The sequence below is a fragment of the Diorhabda sublineata genome, chromosome 1 (assembly GCF_026230105.1).
Source record: "Diorhabda sublineata isolate icDioSubl1.1 chromosome 1, icDioSubl1.1, whole genome shotgun sequence".
NCBI lineage: Eukaryota > Metazoa > Arthropoda > Insecta > Coleoptera > Chrysomelidae > Diorhabda > Diorhabda sublineata.
Genome location: NC_079474.1, coordinates 28,015,455 through 28,043,234, shown reverse-complemented (window position 1 = coordinate 28,043,234; position 27,780 = coordinate 28,015,455). Strand labels below are relative to the sequence as shown.

General features: G+C 31.8%; 1 protein-coding gene and 1 long non-coding RNA gene across 9 annotated transcripts in view; one reads left to right on the top strand and one right to left on the bottom strand.

The window, feature by feature from the left end:
* LOC130452815 (protein phosphatase 1 regulatory subunit 3B) overlaps positions 1 to 27,780 on the top strand; it is a 107,468-nt gene that overhangs the window by 65,404 nt on the left and 14,284 nt on the right. For 5 of the 8 annotated variants that reach the window (XM_056792286.1, XM_056792304.1, XM_056792312.1 and 2 more), the window contains exon 2: positions 26,077 to 26,385. In XM_056792286.1, coding sequence (XP_056648264.1) covers positions 26,083 to 26,385 — 303 coding nt within the window. In that variant the 5' untranslated portion in view covers positions 26,077 to 26,082. Of the gene's footprint in view, positions 1 to 1,466; positions 1,538 to 15,374; positions 15,745 to 26,076; positions 26,386 to 27,780 lie in introns of those variants that run through there. The other 3 variants (XM_056792278.1, XM_056792295.1, XM_056792336.1) reach the window with 3 other exon arrangements.
* On the bottom strand, positions 13,998 to 14,666 carry LOC130452862 (uncharacterized). Its single transcript, XR_008911005.1, has 3 exons — positions 14,435 to 14,666; positions 14,253 to 14,373; positions 13,998 to 14,196 (listed from the first exon to the last, which is right to left on the bottom strand). It is a non-coding gene; the product is annotated as an uncharacterized LOC130452862 (long non-coding RNA).

The following is a 27,780-nucleotide window of genomic DNA, read 5'->3' as shown; positions in this document are numbered from 1 at the left end:
TCATTATGTAAATAATAGTTGGATAAATTTTTAATTGACGTAAAAACATTTTTGGAATTTTTTTTAACACAATAAAAATTTTTTCACAACTCTATCCCCGTTGGCTGAACTTGCTGAATCGCTATTCTTTTTTTGGATGTATCTAAACAATTAATTTTACTTTTTTCACTAATTAGAATAAATCGGAGTAAAATTATTATGTGATTTGCAACGGTGCCTCCCGGACTATAGGAATCAATCCGAATCAACAGTAATAACATTTAAAGAACTAATGAATAACTAAATATTTCTTTTAAACAAGAAACTTGATTTCAACTAGTTGGTTCTCATTTAGGAATGTACGGAAAACAAAAATTGAAGCATAATCCGACAGAAACATATAGAAAATGGAAAGTAGATAGATCAAAAACCGTTTGTATTAAATTAATAAAAGTAACTGATAGTTAGCAAGAAAAACATAATGCACATACTGAAGTAAACAAGACCAATAGATAATTTAAATGTTTGTTTTTGCAATAATAAAATTGATTCTTTTGAACTTTTGTATAATTGTGAAATCACATTATTAACAAATCTTCAATTTGGTGTTTATATTGATATTGAAAATGTTAATAAAATTTTATATTATTTATATACAATCTGTAAAAACAGTGAAGTAGATTTGTATGAATTAGTATCGAAAAAGTTAATTCATTTTTTACACAGAAATGCACCGATTTCAAAATCTAATTCTAGTTAACCAAGTTCGCTTAACTCTTTTTTGTTCAGTGCAATTCACCGTGAACGGATCCGACTAATCCAGAAAATCACTATTGGACGCTATAAAAATTGGCAATAACGATTAATACATCAGCCAAAATTGGAAAATTACCAACTAAGTAGAGATCTTCAAACAAAAACAGCACTACCCCCACAAATCACAAGAACGGATGCAATAAGTGGATAGCTCTTGTGAACAAAATTGGAAGAAACCCGCAAAAACGAGATCTCATTCCTTTACCATAGCTGCTGAAACACCGACAGGTGCCTTTTGCACCACTGGGACCTATTTGACTATGGACTAGCCCTACAGACTTTTTACTACGATTTTAAATAGAAACAAATATAAATACAGTTTCAAATACAAATCGTCAATTTCATCTTTTATATATTAGATAAAGTTTGACAAATTATCGATGGTGTAAAAATATTTGCAGCGGTTGTAATTTTACCTAGGAAAACCCACGTTTCTCATACACAAAATGTATTGATTACGTTTGATATCAATAATCGCTTGTCACTTTATATCACACCAAGAAACCGGAATAAAGTAAAGAAAAGTTCAACTTTACCAAGTTTACAGCGAAATGACATATGATAAATTCCAAATTGATCATACCCTCTTATTTTCCCTTTTCATAGTGATTACTTAGTCTCCGTTATTCATTTTGAACTACTAGATTCTCATATTTTTTTTTGTTTTCAAGATTCAAGGAATCCTTTTGATATTGAGTGATCTGTGCACAGTTTGACATGGCTCCAATAACGATATACCCAGGTTAGTTCAGGTTATAAATTTTAGTGTGCTGCTAACCTAAAGGCTCATGTATTTGCATGATTAAGTACATTCGCATGAGATATGTTACACGTCATTATGAACAATATTTAGAAAAATATTGGAAATATGTCACATACAGAAGAATATGCATGCTTACACTAAAACATATTCTTGATTTTTTAACAGAAACTAATTGTTATGCCTGTTTAAGATAAAATCTAAATATCACCTATATTCACAATTAGAATATCACTTTGCATACATATTTACGATAGTTTTTTTTCGTATCACTTAAATAAACCTGATACAAATAAAATAATGGAAAAATCAAATAAACTATTATCTTCAACACATCAATAAAACATTACTAAGAAACATGAAACTAGTCACCTCTAGAGTTCAAAATAATTTTAAAGCAGCCTTCAAGATAGAATTTGCTATCATTTGATTGATGTTTTCTTCATAATCTGCCTGTTTTTGCTCCATACAAGACCCCAGGAAATCAACAACGACATTTCTCATATCATTTCTTCATGTATTATTATGCAAATCATTGAATGGACCTGCAATGTCCGCAATTCTGGAAATCTTTATTTAACATTGCACAAGCTTTTTGGAATGATTTCGATCAAATGGTTCTTTTCAAGACAGAGTAAATGTATTAAGTACATGTTTTCATCTCTTCGAAAAGATCACAAATTTTCGTTACACGTTCCAATAATATTATCAATTGCAAAAAGCACATATGATCAAGGTATTTCTCTTCTTTCTTCCCTCTACAGATTGTCTACTTCGAGAAAAGCTTATCCTATAGGATATACGAATAGAAACACTTGATATCACCATTTGTATACTCTGTAGCATAAGCTTATCCGGAAGTAGACAATCGAGAACCTGGATATACAGCCCCCAACGTTTAAATAGCTTAGATCGTGTTATGTTCGATTAGAACTTTAAAAATTTCACAGTGCTATTTTATCAAAAAGAAGCCATTTAGAGGGCGTGGCAAAAAATTTTATTTTTAATGAAACTTGCCAGAAAGCTATAAATGTAAAATTTTTGGTTACATTAAAAAATCGCATGTTGTACGATTATGTTTAATATTTATTTAAAAATTATTTTTTTATCGTTGTGTATCGACTTTATTCGTATACCTGATGTAAATCCATCATATAACTAATTATTTATTCATAACACATTTTTTCCTATAACTGAGGACTACCTCTTCAAAAACCAACCTTATTCACTAATCATAATTGGAACCCATCGCTTTTGGTGTTGAATTTCCATTGTTCTGATATCTTTTCATTCGTCAAAATTTATTATAATGTAAAGTGGAGACAAAAGGGCGTTTTTTGCTTCACAAAAGGCACTTATAGTATAAGATCCCGATTAAAAGTCGGACCTTATCGGCCAAATTTGCCTCAAAAGTTCTACAAACAAAGTAGAGCCGGTAGACATCAGACTCCTGGGAGCTACCTGAAGAACTGGTTGTATATAGTATATAGAATACTAGAATAGAATAGTAGAATACCAAAGTAAACATCGGGAGCCCATTGTTTTCTCTGATCCTCGATAACAACACCAAAATACATGAAATACGATTTTCTCACATTTTCAGAGAATAATCTGGTTTCTAACTTCACTATAAATTCTCCACAAATATAGCAAAACTGGTCTGGAGAAATTTTGCAGCTGCAACGTGTATAAATTGTCGTTAAAAAATATCATCTACATAGAACGCAATCATTAAAAAGCAAACTAAATAAGAGAATAAACAAACCATGCTATGAAATTTTGATGTTAATAAGAGCAGACCAATTTAATAACTACCATTAAAATTAGTGCCCAACGATTAACTTTTTCTATTATTTGGAAGGTATTGCCATCATAAAAATAATTGTTTCAACTGTGCAATAAAAATCGTGAAGTCCAGTGTAATGGATGAGGTATTCACCATTACATTTCAATTCCTACTGCTCTACCCATATGTCTATTAAAAAATTCTATCTGTGATCTTCTGATCTTAGAGCACGTCTTGACCGTTTTAAAGAAGTTTTAAGAACCTCCTCTACCCCACCATAGCTTCTTGTGATTTTAACTTGGAGAATGATGAAGAAAGAGGCAATATCGGTTCTATTGGAAACGTGAGGTGTCGTTGAAAGGCTATTTTTGCCAAAAATTCTTGCAGAGTAACCGCTTTGGCAGGATTATCTTCACTAATCCGTGGATTTAAGAAAAATCGATTAAACTTTTCTTCAGTCACGATTTTTGACGGACGTTCTATTCTATTCTGTACCATTTTTCCCAGTGCTGACTTTATTTACCGGTCTTGAGGTTGGACTCAAATATCTAGATTTAATCTCTAGTATCACGTGACTCATCAAGCTCCGAGTGCGGTACAACAAATTCTTGTAGATCGCTTTTCACATTTGCTTTTGTTCTGGGTTGAGAACTGATTATTGACATACTTGTGTCTTCACATACCAACAGCAATTTTCTAAGGATTTCTGATAATTTTAAATAAATATTGAATCACTTTGCTTGTACATTCTCATTTTCGCAACACTACTTGAATAGAATTAAAGGTGCTACCTAATCATTTTGCTAGACAGAGGTGGAAGTTGAGTTGCCAGTTCTCAAAAGTGTATAAAGCACTATTTTCTGTCATTATTATTCCTGATATATATATATATATATATATATATATATATATATATATATATATATATATATATATATATACCGGGGAATTTCGAAAAATATTTATTTAATAATATAACATTATTACAAAACTGCAGATACCAACAACGAATATACTGTCAGCACCTATCTAGTAAACAAATAATTCAAATTATGGAGTGAAAAGTAATATCAGTGTTGATAGGTTTCGCTATACCTATAATAATTGAAAATAATAGAGCGAATATTAGAGCATAATCTAAAAACGCTGCGAGATTTTGAAAGTTGTTCAGAGAATGAGAAAATGTATGAAAAAAATTGTAGATACAGTCAGTAAATGAATTTTCCAGCCTTGAAGGCATCAAGGTTAGTTCTATAACGTTCGTCCAATAATAGATAAAGATTTGAATGAAAAAAGATTTGATAACATATGTGGAATTCTCGTAGTTTTTTTATGCGTAATTGAACTCTTGTCTCGGTAATGTGGTTTTATTCAGAACATTTATTGACATTAACATTCTGAATGAGTAACCGCAGACCATGTAAACAAATTTTTATTATTTGGTTAAATAAGTCATTCAGATTGAAATATACTGTAAATTGATTCGACTTCATAAATATTTAGATTTCTCAGAATTTCTTCGAATTTGTAGGTAAATATGATGCAATATATTGTTTAAATGATAATAAAAAAATATATTTCGCTTGTTGCGTTCATCATAATTTCTTAACATACTCGGATACAATCGGTCTGGGATACGGAATTTAAAAATATATTATACTAGGGTTGTCTGAGTAGTTAGGAAACAGGAAAAGGCCACCAGGGGCAAGATCTGATAATTACGGTGGATAATCAACCAATTTGTAGCGGAGAAGGTGAATGTTCTGAAGGAAAATCACTTCCTTTTTCTTCAATTTCGCAATTTATTCTTATCCTTATCAAGCAATGAAACGCAATATTTTCTGGTTAATGTTTTACTTTGTTAAAGATAGCAAATGAACACAATTCCACGATTATCTCAAAAATCATCAGTTTTCCGACTGATGAAATTGTATTTGCCTTTGTCGGAGCAGGTTCGTCCGTTGCAATCAACTGCCTTGACTGTTTTTTTTTTAATTTCAGGTTTTATTATGGACTTATTTTGCATGAATCGCGTAAATAAAGCCTCTGAAATTTTTAATCGCATGATCTTTTGATCAAAAGTGAGCAAATGTAACCCCAACGTGTGGATAGTTTACGCGTGCATAATTCTTCAGTCAGTATATGACAAATGCGTTCTTTACTCGTGTGAAGTTTCAACGAATTTCTACCAAGAAGATTATTTTACAAAATTAACTAAACATTTCCAAAAAATTGTTAATAGAGGAGACATATAATGACATTATAATAAACTACATAATTTTACTACTAAAAATTGAAGATTGAATAGATAAAACATTTTCAAATACGTGTTTTTGTACGTATTTCACTATTATGAAAAAAATTATATTAGTCAGTAGTATTTTGTATAACATACAAAAAATTCATAAAGTGTACGTTCCAGCGCTGTCCCGAATATTTTCTTTTAAAAACGACGCCTCAAAATTTTCTCAAATATTCTTTAACCAATGCAAATTACACGTGCATAACGAAGTCTTTATCCAATGGCATAGGTAACTCTTGTGTCCTTATTCAAACTCTTTTGTATTTACGTTTCTTAAATGTTCAACAGAAAATGTATGTTTGAAAAAATATTGGGCATTTAATCACCCACGAAAGATTTTAGCGGGCGCGAACGTTATTCATTGTTTTTACATTATAAAAAATACTATTTTTAGTCCTTTGCAATTATTTAGAAAAATTTTGGGGCTTCGATTTCAAACCAAACGATGAGCATCATCGCGGGACTGTAATCTTCTTTTTTTGACGTTGTAAAAAACTCTCATATCATATTTTTTTTTAATAAGTTCCTTATTGAGTGTCATTTGTAATAGTTGAAGAACATTTGAAAACATTTGGAGCTTCGATTTCAAAACGAATCATGTGCGTCAGCTCTATGAATTTTTTTATGTTATAAAAAATACACGACTGTTTTCTAATTAGGTGAACTTTTAATATTTACATGATTTCTTCTTATTTTATCCGTGGATAACTTCACACTGGCGCGCTCTTTTGATATGCCGATAGCCTCTTCTATTTCTATAACCTCAACCCGACGCGACATTGGTCCAGTACCATTTGGTGAGCTATCATTGTTTGTCGAAGTTTCTCATCGTTAGTCAAGCCGATACGGCGATGCTTGAATTCAGATGCACAAAATTTTACGGCTGTAAATGATGGCAGACTCCATACAAAGTGTGTCTTTTCATTTTCAGAAAAATCTTTTTTTACGATAGTTAAATGCGAAAATATATTTCTTACTTATATAGATAAGTACTGACATTTTCAGGTTCAGGTCAGAAAATGTTCAGACAAAATTATAAGTATAAATATCGGTTGTATTCGTTTCACTGCTACCATTTAGATTTCTATTTTAATCAAAGTTTTTTCTGACCTTTCGAAATGCATAATTCTTGTGTAAACAAAAAGAGGTTTTTAGTAATATAATTATAATAACAAAAACAGATAAATAGACATTATTTAATTATCGCTGTACAAATTTTTCGCTAATCATGCAGTTTATTACAAATAAAGGAAAAGCAAAATGTAATTTGTCTAAACTTGGGATTTCAGCAAAAAAAATATGAATAATGTAGAAGTTAAACAACATTTAACGTTTATATGTTATTTTGATAACTGAAAATGGATGTGGACAATCGTCTGATTTTTTCTGTGGCGTATAATTAAGAAAGAGTCAACCAGTCGCATACTCCTGTCATACGCCAGAAACGTTTATTTGACAGAAGACAAATTTGACAAAAAAGTCAAACAGTACTAGGACAGTAACAAGCAACATTTTTTTCCAACTAATTTTCTCCTTATTTTATTTTTGCTACTGATGTTTGCTCAATTAGTTAGGTATCTATACAAATAGATTGATCTCATATGAAGAACTGTTTTATATAGTTCACTTCGAAATCATTTTCAATCGCAGAGACTTTTCCGCTTCTTTCCCACACGCCAAATTGCCAGGTTGACTTTTGTAACGGAAGTTCTTATTTACAAAATAGCGGATTGAAGTCAAATATAAATGAAATCTGAATATCTTTTTAGGCTTGGATAAGATTGTGTCAATATCATGACAAAATATATACTAAAGCTTACATTCATCAGCGACTTTCATTTGAAAGAGTATCAGTTACTACATAAGGAGCCATACGCTCGCATTGGTCCTTAAAAGATATTATAAAATATTATGGTTATTTCTAGAGGTAGAATAAATTTCATGCGTTAATCAATAACTTGGCTAGGTTTTAACTTGGAATGGAGATATCTTTCTTAGATTGTTATACAAACAATACATTCTTAGTTTATGAGTTATGAGAACAATAGTTGTCACCATGATGCGTGAAATTGTTCCATCGAAAAGTATTGCAAATTTTATTACTTCGCATATCAAATTACGATTGTTCATTTCTATTACGGCTAATAAACTTCTAACCATAAAGTTATCAGTTTGTAAACTATTTCACAAGAAGAAATACGAGAAGAATAAAAATTTTATGTTCGTTGTTGTAAAACATGTGAAACATATATCTATTAACTATTCAATAAATTTGGATTTTGAGTACTGTTTAATGACTTAAAACGTCTTTCTTTAGTTGTTAGAATATATTTAAAGTTCCCGTTTATATATTGTTTCCGAAATGTTTCTGCACTCAGCGTTTTCAGACTTTCCAAAAACATATCTGAGAAAGAAACAAAACTCAAATGAGACAATTATATAAATTGAGGGGTTATTTTTTATTTCCTATATTTTTTGGGGTACTGAATCAAGATCTGAGGTTACATTAAAAAATTCCATAATGCAACATGATATAAAAGCAAATTTTAAAAAATGTAGAAACTATCAGTGTTTTAGTAAAAATGGCTCTAAATGAAATGAAAGTATGAAAAATTTTTTTAAAACTTGATATTTCTCAGAAGCAACATATAATGGAATCAATTACTAAATGAAAAATCACTCTATATGCGAAATTATAATGGATCATTAACAAACATTAATTCTTTGTATGAAGGGTTCTCTCCTAAAAGATCTTAGTTATGGCTCTTCTATGACGAATTGGAAGAATTGTTTTCTTGCATTCTCAATTTCACTGATTGCATTTACAATAAGTATCGAAAATCTATGCTAGTTTGGACGGGTTTACAACATGCACAAGACGAAAGCTTTTTTTTGTTCCACCTTCATTCATCTGGGACTCTTTATTGTTGATTGACTCTATTTTATCCATTAACTATTGTTACTTGTTTTCTGAAATTTGAGTGTGAGTGAGGTGGAGCCTCTTATTTATGACTTATCCATATTCGTAAACGCTAACTCTTTTTAGGATAGATAGAATTTACTGAGGTGCCTTATGGTATACTCAACTGCCATACTTTCAATTTTTTTGTGGTCTTCTAAATCAAAATCCTTAATAATTTATGCTGTTTCTAATATTATTATTGCTTCCCTTTATAACTTATTTTACAAAAGTTTTGGTCCAACGAATGGCATTGAAGCAGCTTATTCGGCCATTTCATCTTCATTTTCGTTATCTTTATGCTTCTCTTGTCCTGGTAATCAGACCATAGTAATTCTAGTACGTGCTCATCCAGCGAATTTGCCTCACAACAAGGATTCCCCTACAGAATTGGCTGCATTAAGTGTTGTTTGTTGTTATGTGCAGACTTATTGATGCTCTATCCATTGCTTTAGCGTCGTTACTCTACATCTTCAACGTATTCGTCTGTTATGTACCAGATTTAGTTTCGCCTTGTACAAAAATGAGGAGATGTAATAAATTAAGTAGTACGATCGTTTTTTGATAGTTTCCTTGATGTTTAAAGATCGATCTGATGATGACAATATTTCAGTTGATTTCCTTTGTTATACTTTAATCTGTTTGGGTAGTTTTACCCAAACAAGTGCCTTTAGGAGCACGAATTTATAATATTAAATATGAGAAACTTTTTGCAACGTGAATTTTTTTCTCTCTTCTAATAAATTCCATTTATTTTGATATATTTTGGGTATAACTTATTTAGATTATTGAACTTATGGAATGTATTAATAATTATAAACAGAAAATATTGCAAACTGAATGTTTAATATAAATTATACAATGGTTATCAGTAAAATTATTGCAAAATGGAATATTTTCCTTTCCGCATAATTGAATACCCAATCATTAGCTAAAATTGCTATTTCAATTTCGTTTTATAATTTGTTCCTTTCAAATAGGTCAAAAGTCAAAAGATTAGTTATAAAATGGCTACTTTCCTGCTTGTACTAAAGGTGCAACAGGTATTTTCAACAGCGCGTGTGCAAAGTATAGTTTTAATAGAAACAAAATGAATTTCTTATAGTCCACATCATAGTTTTCTAGATTAATTGAGAAGTCTTATCCGCTAAAGTAGGTTTTATTGTAATGACGAGTAGGTATTAGTTTACATCTGATTTCTGAACAACTTCGGGACAACTTGGTGTGGTTCAGTACAAATAGAAAAATCTCTATTTCATCCTTTGTTATTTTGCTTTCAAATCTTCACAAAACACGAGCTTCTGGCAACTGTTTTTTCATTTGGATTATTTCACAATAAAGTTTTCAAAAAACCAATTTCAATCGATTAATATATTTAGTTATTATCTAATCGACGTAAATTTTTTCTGTTTAAATTTGGTTTATAGAGATATGTCTAATTATGGTCATTCTTTCCAAAGTTTTACCCTTCTAATTATATATACGGGGATGGTTCCAGAAGTACCTGGCCCAACAAAGAAAATACAAAGATTTTGGAAAAAAAAATATTTATTTTTCAATGTAATCTTCTTTTAACTCCATACACTTTCCCCAGCGATGTTTAATAAGTTCTATACTCTTTTTGTTTTAAGAATCGTCAAGCTCCTCTACACAACCATTAACTGCCGATATCACTGTTGAAAAATCTTTAAGCACCTAGCCATTTTTTCAAGTCTGGGAACAGAAAATCCGAGGAGGCTAAATCTTGCGAATAGGGTACATGAGGGAGCAATTCATTAATTTTGACCATTGCAATAACAGATGTGTAAGCTGGTGCATTATAGTGTTGAAAGAACACTTTTTTCTTAGCCAAATGCGGCCGTTTTTGCTTGATTTCTTTGCTCAAATTATGCATAATAGTTGCCGTTTATAATTTTTCCTTTTTCAAGCTAATCAATGAAACTTATGCCACACGCATCACAAAAAACCGACGCCATGACCTTGCCAGATAGAACGGTCTTTGTCTTCTTTGGAGCCGGATTTTTTTCAGTCCATTATTTTGATTGTTCTTTTGTTTCGAGTATGAAGAAGTGGACCCACGGTTAATCCATGGTTATGAAAAAGCGCAAAAATTCGGCTTTATTCCTGTGAAACATAGCCAAACACTCGATGGAAACATCTTCACGACGCTGTTTTTGTTCCAATGTGAGCAAACTCGACACCCCTCTTGCGCATGCGTTGTACCGCACTTTTTAAAATGCCTATTATGACGGCGATCATCCATTACCGCTTTGTGGATTTTCCTCAACATTTTTGGAGTCGTGAGCTCATTTGGTGGACCACAGCGATGCTGTTCTTCGCAAATCGTACAACACCGTATAAATTCTCCTACCCAATGTTTCACTGTTCATAAAGAAAGAGCAGTCTCGCCCAGAGTAGCATCTAGTTCAGTTTTTATATTGGTTAGGGCTAAGGCCAAATAAAAGTATTGTATCACATAGAGATGACCAATTTTTTCCATGTTTAAAAATTCACTGAAAACATTACCTATTGATGGCTGCCAAACAAATACTAAACAACATGTCGTCTTCAAGCTTTTGCCATATAGATTGTGTTCTTTTTAATACAGTGGTATTTTTCAAGCAACTACCGCCACTCTAGGTCAGGCCAGGTACTTCTGGGACCATTATTTTAGGTACAGATTTCATTTATTACAGATATGGCTATTTTGATAACCATGATATGGTATTCGTTATGATTGGTACCTAAAACATTCTTTTCAACTCATATGTTCATAAAAAATCGATTCTAATAAGCTTATTATAAGTAAAGTAAAATTTATAAATAATGGTCTTTATTTGTACATTTTTCCTCTTTTTAATGTATTAATTTTCATTTTGGTTTTTGATGTTTGCATATTAAATACGAAGTAATAAAAATAGTAAAGAAAATTTCGTTTCTCTATTCTGTACATTTCTTCACCTTTTTTTTTCACTATATCCCAAGCAAATTTTCTATCGAAAAATGACTCAAATCAAATTTTTAATTTCCTTTTCACTTTAAACCCCAAGTTTAAGGTCCAATTTCATAGCATAAATAATAATATATCAAACATATGTGCATTAAATTACCCTGTAGTTCAATTCAATCATCATTAAAGTATTGCAGGAATACAAAATACAATCATTTCTAAATGTTAATCCGACACTGTTAACATTCCTGAATAAATTGTGTGTTGAAAAATTAGTGATTGAAACCATGTTGTTGATTTTGAAAACGAATCGATGAATATTGTGTAGAATATAAGTTATCAATGTATTCATAGAACCATCAATCAATATCTCTTTATTGCCTCCCGTTGTTTGGGAAAACACCAGACAATGTAGCTACAGATGAGTTTCTATCCTTCGAAATTGAAATTAATCACAATAATAATGTACTTGTTAAACGGGAAATGAAAGAAAAATTTTCAAAAATGTTGTGGGAAGCAATTTGATATGATAAAAAAATGTAATCGATCAATGCAATCAATAAATTTTTATGTATCTGACAACGGTTTTACCTGCAATTAGAATAGGGTCTACCAAAAATTGAAGGCAAATAATTACATCTCAAAACTCGACTCATTGTGCTTACACATCACATCTGTTGTAAAGCAATTGGCAAGTGTAGTGGTAAAGCTCCCTTATTAAAATCCAGTTACTTACAATGAATATATAAATTGAGTTACGACGTTTTCTTGACTGGTATTCTACATGGCTTCTTACTAGTCCCCCTTTAATACATAAAACGACACCACGACACCCCCAAGAAACGATTCAATTATTTCCTTACTGGACATTTGATCCCAAAGCAATTCTCGAATTGGCTCCGCAACTATAAAATGACTCTCAATACTCAAGCAACTCAGCAGACAGTTGCATTACTTGAAAAAAAAATGTAACAGTAATTAAATATCCACTTCGCGCAAGCAGGATTTCTGTCTATTCTTCAACCTTAAGCAATGCATCATTTTTTGAGAGCATTAAAAAAATAAACGGTTTCAAGTTTTTAAATTATGAAAGCATCGATTACGAAAGTACAATATAACCTCACTGTTTCACCTTTTCTCAATCTCTATCTCTTAAGGGATAAATTGGAATAAAACTGGATTTATATGTAAAAGCCAGTTCTGGTTGTTGTTTTAGTGAACCATTACTACTAACTTATATATGACGGCATACCAAATGTTCTACAAGTAACAACTACTGATATGTTCATCTATTGCAACTACATTATCCTATTTATCGCAAATGCGAGACGTTTTTATGGTGATAAATTTGTGTATGAGATGATTTGGAGAAAATATCACGCCGCCCATATTAAATTTCATATCATCAGAATAAAGTGATGTCGATCGACTTATTTATCAATATCGACATCTTTGATAGCTTGTAATTTCAAGAAAAAAGCCGTAATCCTTTGATCGGTTGGATGTTATTGCATCTCTTTAGAGCAATCTAAAGATGGTGGTTTACGCTGCGTCAGAGACAGGAGATCGAGACGGAAGAACAAAACACCTTTAGGCCTTCTATAAGTCAGTGGGCGAAGGAAACGAAGATGCTAGGCAGGAGACCTCTAAAACTTTCGACCTGAACTGGTAGTGTCGGATGTCGCGCTCAACAAATCACGTATAAAACATATTTAAAATACCGTCGTTTTCTGATGAAGATTGATAGAAATGATTATATATAGACAACATTCTGAGTTATTCAATTCACAACTGGACTCATACAGAGATAAAACGTTGAGGAATAATATTTTAAAATATATAGCAAACAAATAAAAGAGATTGCCAAGAAGAAAAAACAAATAATGATTTTATAAAATTTTTTGAAAGTAAGACATGAAATCTGACAACTTCGGTTACAAGCATTTCCACGTACTTAAGAGTCCAATGACGAGATATCATTGATTTTCAAATATGTTGAAATGTCTCTTGGAAAACTTACAAAACGCTCAGGACCAAAATAGAAGCGTGAGATCTTTCACATTATCTCGATAATCAATATTAACGTTGATATTATTCATCACAAACAAAACTCTTATTCGAAGAAAACGTCTTGCCATTGAGCACCGCATCCGCAAACCAAGATAAATTTGATTGATTTATCACATCCACAATATGAACAGACAACTATTCTTTTTTACCTCTAGTTCTAAAAGGTGGTCCAACTAAAATGCACGATGTTAATAAAACAAAAAGTTTTCAGAGAATTATCTCAATATTTTTTATAATGATAGAAGGATCTATGACAATTATGTGTGAAACAAAATATCGGCCGATGGTCCATATTTTCAATGACTCTGAGACATAATTCGGCGTATTGACGACGTTTGAAATGGTCAGTAGGCTTCAACTCTTGAGTCAGTTGAACCTTGTAAGCGTGTAAATCCAGATGTTTATTCAAAATTCGCATCAGTGATGTTCGGGAGATGTTTAATTGTTGGGTACGACGACGAGTCGAGGTTGACGGCTCTTCTGCCACACTATCGCGAACAACAGCAATGTTTCCTGCAGAACGAACGGGTCGAGCATGCACAGGTGTTTCCACATTTCTTACAGACAGGGTTTGCTGAAATTTGCGCACAATTCTCCAGATTGTGGACACATTTGGTCGATTATACTTACCAAAAAAATCACGAAGTGCACGATATGCATTTTGATTTGAACGCCAATTTTCGTAAAAGGCTTCAACAATCTTAACGCGCTGCTCAATTGTGTACCTCTCCATGGTTGAATGTGTCAAACACTGAAACAAAGAAATGTCAAATTATGTTAAGCAAAAAACTTGACGTTAAGGTGCGACTCACTTTTATATAAGTCGTTGGAAGCCGCTTATAATTTTCAAGAAGACAGCTACCTCCAATAATCGACTCATCATTACTAGAATTTGGATTTTGGTCTAGAAGAACAGTATACTAATTGAGAGCAAAGCTATCTCAGTCTCTATAGCGGCGCAAACCGCCACCTCAATATACGATCAAGACTCTCGCGAGATGCCTACTATTGACAGGCGGAGTGTCAGCCATCCACACTCTCGATTTATACTATGTTCACTTCCTAACGTCCTTTGACTCGCGTCCGAAAAACCGACACGGAATGGAAAGACAGGAAGTCGAGCGCACCGTACACTGTCGCACTAGCGTTCTCTACTGATGAATTTGGACCGTTCGGAGACTCTAATCTAATCATGTTTGTAGCCCCTATATCGTAGAAAAATCAAAACATTCTTTTATTTATTTCTATTTTCAATCTCCATTTTGCACTTTATTTTTGTTATACTACAACGTAATCTAGGTATTTTATCCCGTTCTCGAGGTCGTGAAGAATATTGATATATTCCACCATTCATTGAACACGTTCACATTATCTGTTACGTCTTAAGAAATAATATTTGGTGCTTTTATAATCTGTCTTGTTTGCTCTAATATTGTAAACAATATTGTGCTATGGAAATTTTCACAAAATGATTTTCATTTTTCTTTAAAATTCTCTCACATCTATATGCAAATACATTATTCAAAACAATTTACTTTTATCGACTATTAAATCCAGTAAAATTCCCACAGACCAGATTAATGTAATATTCTCCGAATTTATTCGTTTCCTAATTTACATATACAATACATAAAGTAATGAAATTTATTCGAGAACAGCTAATAAATTTTTATTTTTATCGATAATATATTTTTAAACACAAAATTGACACGTTCGGAATGTTTATTGCCTATGTGCTATTTGGTCCAAGCGTCTGTTAAAATACCCTGATCTGAATACAATCGGTTTTTCATCATAGGCATCATGCTTTACAACCGTGATACCAGTTTAAATTAAAACTAAATTGAAATTTCTCGATGTGTGTTTAAACGAAAATAGAAAACTATCGGTAGTTACATTACAGAAGCAGAAATGAACACACGGCCTTCTTCTAGTTATCATACTTTCCGTGAGTGAACAGTATTATCTATTTTAAAACATTTGATAACGTTAAATTATTTAATTTACTTTTGATTGATTTCTCGTAGTCTCGGTTGAACGTCGTTGGTGCCAACAAGCATTTGTGAGTGAATGTGCGGCGTGCGTTAGTGTGTCTACAGTGATTTAAAAAAATTTAATGTTGGTGAGTTATAACAATTAATAATAAGAAATTGAAATAATTTATTTTTCATATTCCGTATTCGATTTCCGTAAACTTAAAACACCGATACTTTATAATTTTTCTTTATATCTAGTGGACATTAATTGTCTTCAAAATTATTAGGTGATAATGTTAATTTTGATTCATGAATTTATTTCTAGTTTTTATATTCAATTATGTATTAAATGCTATTTAAAAACAATTATTTGAATATACAATTTATATTTACTTTATCAATTAAACCAGGTTATGTTTATTAATTGTGCCGGGTGCAATTCTTATTGATTGGTTTCTTTAAAAAGCAAAAAATTTCAAACAATTACACTTTTCTTCTAGTATATCAATGTAATTAAAAAAAACACCACCACTAGACATCAAAAACCATTTTGTATGAACCCTAATTTCATTTTCTAGATTTACTATGCTTCCATATTCGCTTCAACTTTTTTAACTTGCTATATTTTAAACATTTTTCGATTCAGTTGTTAACAAATAATTTGATTTTACGGATTCCGTTTTATATAAAGTAAAGTTAGGCTCCCAATTATTTTTCCTTTTGCAAATGAACATTTACCGAATTTAAACATATACTTCACCGGATTATACAACTTCAATTTTACAGATGAAGATGTTATTATGCAAACTCACTGCAAAGTTTTTGTTTTAAAAAGTGAAAAAAAAACTTGTATATATTTAAATTCAGAGCATTTATTAAATTATAACGATATAATATGTTAAATAACAAAAATCAATTTGCATTTTATTACTCAGAGGTTTTTAGTTGTAAGCTAGGTAATTTTTCTGATAAGAATACACAGTTTAATTTATTTCATTTAATTTTTTCATTCCACTACTCTCATATGTTTCTTTAAAACTTTATCGTTTTTCAATGTTTGTTTGTGGAAGTGGTTTTATACTAATAAATGAATTATAGACGGATGGATTATACAATCCGTCGCCGACTAAATATAAATATAGAATCATGACGATTAGCATATAAATCTTTATACACTTGTAATATATAAACAAAAACAGTTACTATAGAAAAATTATTTATTCATAATCACACCATCAGAGAGAATCTGGAACTCTGCAAATATTAAAAGTTGTCTGATAGAACACTGCAGTGTTTTGAGCAAATAATGAATCAACTAGATACCACTCTAGGTATAAGAGGGCTTACGTAATAATCACAGAGATTCTCAGATCTTAATCATTTAGACTTCTTATGGAAATTAGATTAGATTGAGTTGGAACTGCGACCTGAAAGATCTATAGTACCCTCTCTAAAACTAAACTGGACAAATATGAAGTTTATGAGGATATTTGAAAAGCAAGGTTCTTAAGAGCTATTCAGCAAATGTTGAGTAGTTAAAATCACAATTTAAGCGATAGGTGTAAATTAATTTCACCCTACGTCATTAAAAATAAGTTCATATTGCGTTTAGGATATTGTTAAATAGCTAATGGGCAACATTAGAAGCATTTGCTTAATCGAAATAAACAAATGCAACTCTGTCATTATTTTCTTAATTTTTTGACTATTTATTACCTTGTAGATGATTAGAAATAAACATTTATTTAGTTATGTACAACTTTACCCACTCTGTAAAAGTAGCAATTCAATATAAAACAGATTAAAACAGTGGCGTCTAAAGAAAACTTCATCAATATTTCAACTTAAATAGTTTCCGAAAAATTCCTTCTATTCTCCTACTGAGATAATGTAAAAACGGTTACAATAGGAAATGTACAAAAAACATTTTAAAATAATAAAAGCGAAATGCTAACCTAAAGGAGGATTTTGTTTAAAAAACTTGGATGAGCACCTTTATTAAGATTGAAAGGGCGTAATAAAAACCATAAGGCCAATTGTATCGTTGAGATCAATCTATAAAATAACCATTTTTCAAAATAGTTTCTTATACAATTTTGATTTATTATAAATATGAATTATTTTAATTAGTGTTTATAAATATGAGAAAGTTGAATTATTAAAATGTGTTTGTATAATTCTGCAAAATATTTATGGTTGAAAATTTAGACTATTGAATATTTGAATAAATCGAAATCATCTGTCCAGTAACGTTCAGTCTCTACCGACATGTACCCTGATATTATCTTAATCGCATTCACGACTGCATCATAATTTTTTTAAATCTGTTATAGTAATAAAAATAAATTGAATAATTAGATGATAATAAACAAGGTTATATAATTTGTAATGTTAGTCACGTTGATACATATCTTAATTTTCTTCGTGTTCTACACGTTCAAGTTACCGCAAAGTTTATTGAAATGGTGTAATATCGAAATACATACATTTCATTAAATCAGATTATCAATCTGATACATGACGGTGCCATACGTTCATGCACAATAACGATAATTTAATTTAAGAATGTGCCAACGCCCAAGGATAAGGCATTTAAAAAAAGTTATATGTCAATGTAAACACTTCAGCAATTCATTTCAATCGTCGCGATAAGTTGTAATTAACTGTTACAAGGGATTTCCACTGCTTTGTCTTATTCCTTCTCTCTACGTCGACTGCGAGGTACGGTCGGTCTACCATTCAAAAGAAGAAACATGGAATGCTAACTGCATGTTTGTGCTCCTTCACATACGGCTCGACGCACAGCAGTTGTTTGGAAGCAATAGGGTTGGGATTTTTTTATAATCCATCCTACAATCCCGATTTTGCTCCCAGTGGTTATTTCATTTTCTTGCATCTCAAGAAGTTTAAAAGATTGAAGAATTCTGTCACATGTTGGTTTCACCCATAGTCTTTATAAAGATTTTCATGAATATGGAAAAAATTGAGTATCAAGCTGTAATTGAATATATATTTTTGAAAAGCAATACCTCTTCGCAAATGAAAAATATGTTCAAAACCATGTATGACGACTCTGTCCCGTCATTTACGATCGTCAACTATTGGGCAAGTGAATTGAAGTACGTCTGTATCAGCTTGATTGACGATGAGTTTACAGGACGGCAAAATATTGCGTATCGTTGAGAATTTTCACAAAATGGTATTAGATGGCCGATTTAAGGTTATAGAGATAGAAGAAGTAGAGTGAAGAATCTTTGGACACAAAATGCATTCGAATAAACATTTTCCTGGTCATATTGACACGAATGAAGCAAAATAAGTCGGATTTTTTGCATCAATTCATAACTGTAGGTGGAACTTCACACCACTACACTCTTGAAATGAAAAACAGTGGATTAAAAATGGCGAAGTTGCTCCAAAAAAAGGCAAAGACAGTTTCACCGGCCGGAAAAGTGATGGCGACCGTTTTTGAGATAGTCATGGGATCCATCTACTATCTTCAAAAATGTGAAACAGTAACAAGACAGTAACACGCATCATTGCTTGATAATATAAAGGCAGAAATTCCAAAAAAACGACCGCATTTGGAGAAAAAGAAAATGCTTTTACAACAGGACAATACATCTCACACTTTTGACCACCCACCATAATCACCAAAATTGGTCAGTAACGGCCTTTTCCCGTTTCCTAACCTCAAAGTTTTAACTTACAGGAGAGAGATTGTCATTACACCAAGACGTTATCTTATATGTAAACGCCTATTTTGAGGAGAAAGACAGCAACTTTTATTTGGAAAGGTTGAAAAGGTTAGATCATCGCTGAATTAAGTATATAATCTCAACAGGAGACTGTTAGAAAATAAAAATTATTGTGAGGAAAATGTATTTCTAAAATTTTTTTTTCCAACTCACTGAATATTTACCCTAACAATACCTCTGACCCCACGATAAGAAGTGTCAATTTTGGTGATAGGTATATTGAAAAATGGCTAAAACCAATAAATAGATAAATTTACTATATCGATGTACCTCGTACGTTTATCGATAGAGAATTCATCGTATGATTTATGTAAGATTGTTATAAAATATCATATAAATATTTCTTAAAATCGTCCTCTTCCTTATCTTTAAATAAGGTCGCGGATCTCTTATGAATTCACTGAAGTACTATTTAATGGATTCTATTGTTCTTTAAAGTATTATTGCGATGGTCATGCATAGTATTCAAACTATTTAGTACTTCATAGAGCCCATTCGTTGCCCATGGTTACATTTATCTCTATTTTATCAATAGCGGTTGTCAATGGTCAATGTGATTTAATGGAAAGAAATGATATACATCGTTTCCCGCCAGCTAAAAGCTACTTAGCTAAATAAGGAGAACAACATGAAGGTTGTGGAACTAGTTCTGTTGAGTTGATTTACACAAGAAACTTTTAAAACCATAATATCGTCGTTATTATCTAGATTTCAAGAAACTAGAGCAAACGTAGGTGTTAAGTGAAATAGATCTAACTAACGGACAAAGCGTGGCAGAACTACAAAAGATGCAAATAATTCCGAAAAAGAAATTAAATATTCGATGAGAATATTGACCCAACCAGATGCCTTAACAATCTTGTAATAAAAATAAAACTTGGCAGACGAAAACAGTTTAAAGTAAATTTGTAAAAGTTGCGTGTTAGAAATACTAAAAAAACAGCTCTAATTGAAGATTAAACTAGTGAAAAAATTCGAAAAATGGAAGACAATATAAACACCTCATATATGTAGACATTAAATATAGTGATCATCTAAATTCTAACGCAATACATCAAATACATGTTACCTTTCACAGTTAACTCACGATGCTCTCAATTCTCGATACACGAAAATAAGAAACGTGTAAAATAGAATATAAATAAATAAACATTTATCAACAGTTTTAACGAACAGGTCGTTGTTCTTCGAGAATTTCTATAGAAGGAAGTTAAAAGCATAACTGAAAAGCTTTTTGATGGAAATTATATTATGTTTATTAATAGAACTCGATCTAAAAGAAGATAAAGAAGATTCCTTTAAGGATTTGGCTAGATGCTTCCCCTGTTCTTTATGAGAGGAAAGAAAGTAATAAATTATCCTTATATAGACATTTAATACTAAGCCGTAAAAGAATGTCACGTAATTCTGTACTATACAGAAATTTAGAAACGGATTAGCGACTGTGATAATTTTTCAGACTTTGTTTTAAAGATGTACGAGGTCTGGCTATTAAATAACGAGACTGGATATGAAAAAGGGCTTTATTATAAAAATTAATCTACATTCGAAAGCTCCTCTTCAATATATTCCCCTCCCCATACGTTTTCTCCATTGATCGAAGCAGTGCTGGAAGTCTTGTTTGCTGAGGGCCTTTAGGAGCTCTGCCGTTTTTTGCTTTACCGCTTCCATCGACTCAAATCAGGTCCCTTTTAGAGAAGAATTTGTTCTAACCTTTCAAGGAAATTAGAGCAGACCCGTGACGCAAGAGCTTTTGGTCAGGAGTCAGATTTTTTGGCACCAACTTCGCACAGATTTATGTCATGTGTTATTTCTCGTGTAAATTTTTTCCAACCGTTTTTATATCGGCATTTACAGCCTTGACAATCATCCGGATGCTCATTCGACGATAAGTACGCACATTTTGGTTCATTTTGGTCACTGTTTCCGGAGTTGAAACAGTCACAGGGTTACCTGGGGGCTGGTCATCATCAGTACTCTCTCGGCCCTCACTAAAGCGCTTACACCACTCAAAAATAAGCGCAAGAGATGGAGAATTATGTCGATAGGCCTCTTGCAAGAATTTATAGCACACAGCCGGAGTTTTTTTTATTTAACATGAGCATACGTTGCTCCTATTTCGCCACACATGGTTTTCGGCACGAGAAAAAACACGTTCGTTTCAAACCGCTACTGCACAAATACTATAATAGTGATGGAAACGTATTTTGGGACGTGCATAGGTGGTTAACATTCAAACAAATAAGACGAATAATTGCCAAATTTGATTCGAGACATTTGACTGATGAGTAGTTCAATTTGTATGGAATATTATTCCCAAAATTCTTACTGGAGACGAAAATTGAATCTATGACCATTACCCTGATAAAAAATTTTCAATGAGAAACGAATGAATGGGATCGCCCTAAAAAGATTTATCAACCAAAGTCGAACTTTAAGTTGTTGGTCATCGTTGAATGTTGCTTGAAGAAAAATATCTCATCATATTCCATTGGTGGTTTGATCGTACGGATGTTCAGAAAACAGTCATGTCTGAGCTGCGCATTCTTCTGAAAAAAAACTACCTTTAAAATGTCTGCATAATTGAAAAAGTTGAAGAAAGCGAATAGTCAAGCATAACTATAAAAAATCACATTCCGATTTATCATTGCAAACTGCTTTTTGCTTTAATTACAGCTTGTGTTGTGCCATTTAGTGACTAGTCCTACATAATTATTTTGAGTGAATTGATTTCATGTTTTTATGAAATTCCTTTAGTATTTCGATGTTCGTCTTTCGCACTATAAATATTTATTTAGTAAACTCTAAATCAGAATTGTATCAGTATTTTATTTTATGTAATATTTAATATCTTTAAATCATTCTCTTCTAAATCTATTTAAGATTAAATTTATTCAGATTAATTCCTTAGAATCTTCTTGTTTTTTTTTGAAATTATCTGCATCTGGATTTGTTTATCTTAAGTCCAAACAAATATTTCTCGTAATGATAAATATATTTATATTTTCTTTATACGCGGTTTCCATATCGCCAATAATGTGTTTAAAACAACCAGTTAAATTACATACGAATATTCTAGAAAGATATTACAGCATTCGAGATACATACTATTTTAATAGCATTATCATTAAATGCGATAAAAACAAAGACTGTCATACTGTTTGAACAACTGTTTAATTTATACAAGTCTAGCGTACCGTTATCATAAGGTAAAATATTCTAATATATATAACGTACATATATATGAAACAAAATAAAATGAAGATATTTTTGTATCCTATAACTCGAATTTTGCATATTTGTTTCATTTCTATATACATACGAAGTTTTAATAAAATATATATTTTACGAATATAGCTTGTTTAAATAGTTCCTAGAATGTTTCTTGGGATATTAGGTCATCGTCTAAAATAGGTTCGTTCCAATCCATCAAAAAACCTTTCCAGTTTCCGTTATAGGAACGAACTTAGGTATCGTTTGTGAACCGTGTCCAGGACGGTCTTTTCGATACTTGGTTAATAGCAAGTACTGTTACCACTATCGTGCATAGCTGAAGATTGCGCAGAAATATCATTTGAACGCTTCCAAGAACGGTTCAGACTAGCAGGTTGGAACAAATCTATTAATTATTGCCACTTAACGTTTCGTCAACTCGTAGTCCAGTCAAATTAGATAAAAAAATAATAGTGAAGATACAAAAAGTTACAATAAGCTGAAAATCAGTAAAATTGTTTATAATATAATAATAAATTAAATTTTTAATTTCCCCACCATTCCTATGCAGGTATTTTTTTTCTTGAGGTTGAAAATCAAAATAATAACTTTTAGCACAACGGTTTTATCATAGAAATACTTCAGACAAAAATTATAGATCATAAAATTATGCATTAAAAATGTATCAATACTTTTTTCCTACGATTCTTGAGATATTAAGATTCAAATTGTAAAAGTTCCAATCATCACGCCACGTATATACATCTTTAGAGTTTTAATGTATATTCAAATATTTTGTGTGGCTTAGACCCCACAGAGTTGGTCAATAATATATTAGAATTAGTTCTTACTCCTGCCGGAAAAACAGCTGAGCACAATTTTTTGCATGCGTTCTCTGGCATGTACAAAGAGTCAAAGCCGGTCGTTAATTTCAGTTATTTTGCAATTGTTACAAATTAAGCAAGATCATAACTGACTCGTGGAATCGGCCTACTGAGGAAACTACGTTAAAAAACAAGATGAGTATGTAGACTACCTCATAGGTGGCGTGGAATCGTGAGCATATTATGACGATTTTTTGAACCATTGGCTCGTAGGAAAAAACTATTGATAGATAATTCTATTATTAACAATTTTTTTCTTAGGTATTTTCATGATAAAACTGACAGTTTTGCTGAAAACTCATTCTTTTGACCTTTGACCTTGAGTAAAATTTTTCCCATACTTGGAAATGATGGGAAATTTCATTTATAATTATATTATAAACAATTTCACTAATTTTCACATTGTTGTGACTTTATATATAACCAAATGCCTAAATTGACTGGACTATCGTGCGGTTGGCATCTTCAGAAGTTGCTTGTTGCTCTTCTGACTGATTCTGACTTTTTGAGTACTTGAACAAAACCTTTAGTTTTTTGGATACATTTGCATACAATTAGGATACGAGGGTTGTCTGAAAAGTAAGTTAGGAAAAATATATTTGCGCAAGTGTTGATAGACTCTCGCTAAAGCCATTTGAACTTTATTTTATGTATAACAATCGCTTAAGTAAGTCGTTGTGAAGATTTTTCTTAAAATTAAAAAAATTAAGTAACAAGCTTTCAGTAAATAACAGATTATTAATTACGACCGTAAAATTTTGGACAGCTTAATTGAAACGTGTCATCTTGATTGAGGACGAGCATTTAACATAGTAAAAAACTGTCAAAACCAGCGATATCATCGAAAAAGTTCACCATATCAAAAGAAAGCATTTGCATTATACTGACAGAATTGTGCGAGGAGGGTCGTGTTTACACACTTTTGAACAAACGCACTTTCAAATAAACATTTTCCCATCCGTATTGATGCAGTTAAAGCAAAATGACTCTGATTTTTTGCATTGATTGAAAACTATGTAGATGAAACCTGTTCCGAAAAAGGCAAAGACGGTTTCAACGGTCGGAAAACACCCCTAATTTGAGAGCTTACAGAAAAAAATACAATGACAACGGAAAATTAGGCTCATAAGATTTGAATTGGAACATGATAATAACAATAGAATTTACATGATATTTCATGAATATTTATGTACAAAGAATGATCATGAAAAATGCTGCAATCTGCAGCGTTTCTATCTATAAAATGTGAAAAAATTTTGTTCCACCAGAATGAAACTAGAAGGGTTCAAAACGATTAAAATGCCAAGAAGATTGAAAAATTGGTATCGTGCGAGCAGTAAATAGATTTTTATGGATCAATAATGTTTCTGTATTTTCCATTCACAGACCAATGTAGACATTTATAGTTGATATGTTATGAACAGATAACATGCAGACAGCTTGCCGAAAACTGCAATATGAGTGGCTGACCAACTGCGCAGTAGAAACTTCCTCGATTCACAAATTTAAGCTTACACTAATCATGTAATGTATTTAAAAATTCATGTGGGTTATCTTTAAGGAGTGGCATGTTGAGTGAAGGTGTCATCCTCCATAATAGTAACGCCAAGCTCCATACTGCTAAAATAACTGAGGAATTATTATGTCTGTTTAGATGAAAAAGTAGAAGTCACACCCCAGTGCAGACTTGGCACACAGTGACTATTTCTACTAAGTTCTGATAAATAAACTTGGTGATCGTGTCTATAAGTGATAGGCACGTCTACCTCTTAAATCCTTTTTATACTCACCTATATAATATGTGGACTGATTCTTTTACTCTACACGTGACCTATCATTGTTACTAATCTTACAAGAAATTACTGTATTCGCCTAAATATTGTGTTATAGGACGACGGCAAATACATTTTCGAGTTACCTTGTGTGCACCTGTTAAAATTCTTAGTACCCATCGTGTAAACAATTTTTTCATGTATATTTCGGCTGTAAATATGTTATGTACCACTGATATGAGTCTAATAGTCACACGTTTATCTTGCCGTACGAGATCATCATTGTGATACTGATATGGCTCTCCCAAATTCGAGCTTCTACTGCACGCTTTAAAAGGTTTAATTTTGTCAGTCTTTAGCGTGATCTATGACCATATGACCTATGTAATAAAAAATTACAAGATTTATACTTACCTACATATTACATAAAAGATAAAGCTGGTTAGTTATAGCTATTTCTAATTCATTCCCAGTTTTAATATTTTTATTTGCACTCGGGCTTGAAGTAAATTCATAAAACATATGTGGTCTTGGCTTGGGTATTACAAGTATTATTTTTTAGAATGAATAATTATGGAAATTACTTCAACTTGAACAACTTTTCAATAACTACCTTGCTGTGTTTCACGCTGAAACACTGCTTTATGCAATAATTAAACAAGGACAAACCGCATTATTATTGGCTATTATCGATCAATAGTAACAAAATTTAATAACGGCAACGTACCAAACATTTAATAACAATTTTTAACATATAGTAGAAGATAATAATATATAAGTGGTACTTAAATTGCATTAAATCATAAACATCTCGTTTAATTTCGAAAATATATATTTTTTTTGTTTTGCAGGTTCAAATGTGTTCTATGGACTACGAAATGTTGGTGTCTCACAGTCCTCCAGTATTTAGCCACAGTCCACCAACTGGTTTTCTCAAAGACTACGCAGCTTTAAGATTAGGTGCAGATTTTCCTAGAGCAACTTACACTTCAAGTACTTGCAGATCCTTGCATCATTCAAATTCTTTCAATACTCTACCCAAAACTTCTTTCAAAATGCCTGCATACCCCAAAAGACCTTGCTTAGTAATAAGAGCCACTGAAGAATCATCGAGCTCTAGCGATGAAGATCCTACGAGTCCAACGAGATTGAAAAAAAAGGTAATTACTTGTTTCTCAAGTTTCAATTTGCAAAAGTTACTAGTTCCTAAGAAGTCACTAAAAGTTGTCTTTTTATTTGTGACAAACTTAATACAAAGTAATATTTTATAATAAAACCTTAAGCTTATCAATGGAATCATTTACTTTTTATATCTTTCGAAAATTTGATTAAATTTTGCTGGATTATAATATTATTTTAAGCACGACTCTTGATGTTTTGATTTGTTAGTTGATTCCTCATTTGAATTGAGGATATTTACTAGAACGTAAGAGTACTTTGTTTGTTTCGAATTGCTCGAATCTTCCAACGAATCCATTTTTTTGAAAGCTAGTTCTTCAAGTTATGCTTAGGCTGAATCACCTTTTCATTAGAGTTTTGTATATTTGTTCATTTGTAACACCTGTCGTGAAGCTGAATCTTTCCAATTATTTTCTTCTTCCAATTCTGGACTTTCTAGGTCACCCTCTAAGCCCGTGGACTTGACATGCTTTAAACTCTTTTGCTCTTGGCCAATCAAATGCTATGCTAAATTTTGATGTTCAATTTGAAGGAAAAAGTATCGTAAATTCATTTGAGAGAACCAAAATATCAACTGGGTTTTTGGCATCGTCAAGTTAACCTCCTTGCGGCAGACGACAAGATCCGCATAGGCCCCCGGTTTAAAAGTAAACTGCAGCGATTCGTAAAGAATCTGTGGTCCGATGATGCCTAGCAAAAAAAAGAAGCTCGCAGAGGCACCACCGGACTCGGAAGCAATTGAGTTGAACAAGTAATGCTGTAAACCAAGATTAATCTCAAACGTCACGGGTCGGCTGACGCAAACTGAGTTTGAGAAGCCACGAGTGTATTTAGTCGTCGATTTCGTATCAATTTTTTTTATATTATCATTTTTTAGAGAGTCGACGGGGTAAAAGAACTTTCTGTTTTCAATTGAAATCTTTATTAAAATTATTTTAGCTTTTCATTATATGTTTTTTCGTTAACAATTTTCTAGTAATTTCTAAGATTTTTAGTTGAACAATTCAATTTTTAATATCAAATTTTTTGACAATTGCAATAATAGTTTATTAGTTTTTGCCTGTGATACTGGGAACCGCAACTTTAAGCCAAAAGAATCACAGATTGGCAACTCCTGGTCTAGATAAAACTGAACATGTTATATTTTGTAGTATTCAACATGCAACTCATTAAACACTACCCTCATTTTTTAAATGCGAATTTTCTGTTCTAACTCTCAAATTATTTATTGTGATAATTCAATGATTGCTAGATATGTAGGAAGTAACTCAAGTAGTTGAGGCACGTCCAAACCGAACATGTTAATGTTGTAGTCAATCTTCATATTTATAATCGTGGTGATTCGGTCCTAAATAGTAAAATGAAAATGTTTCAAA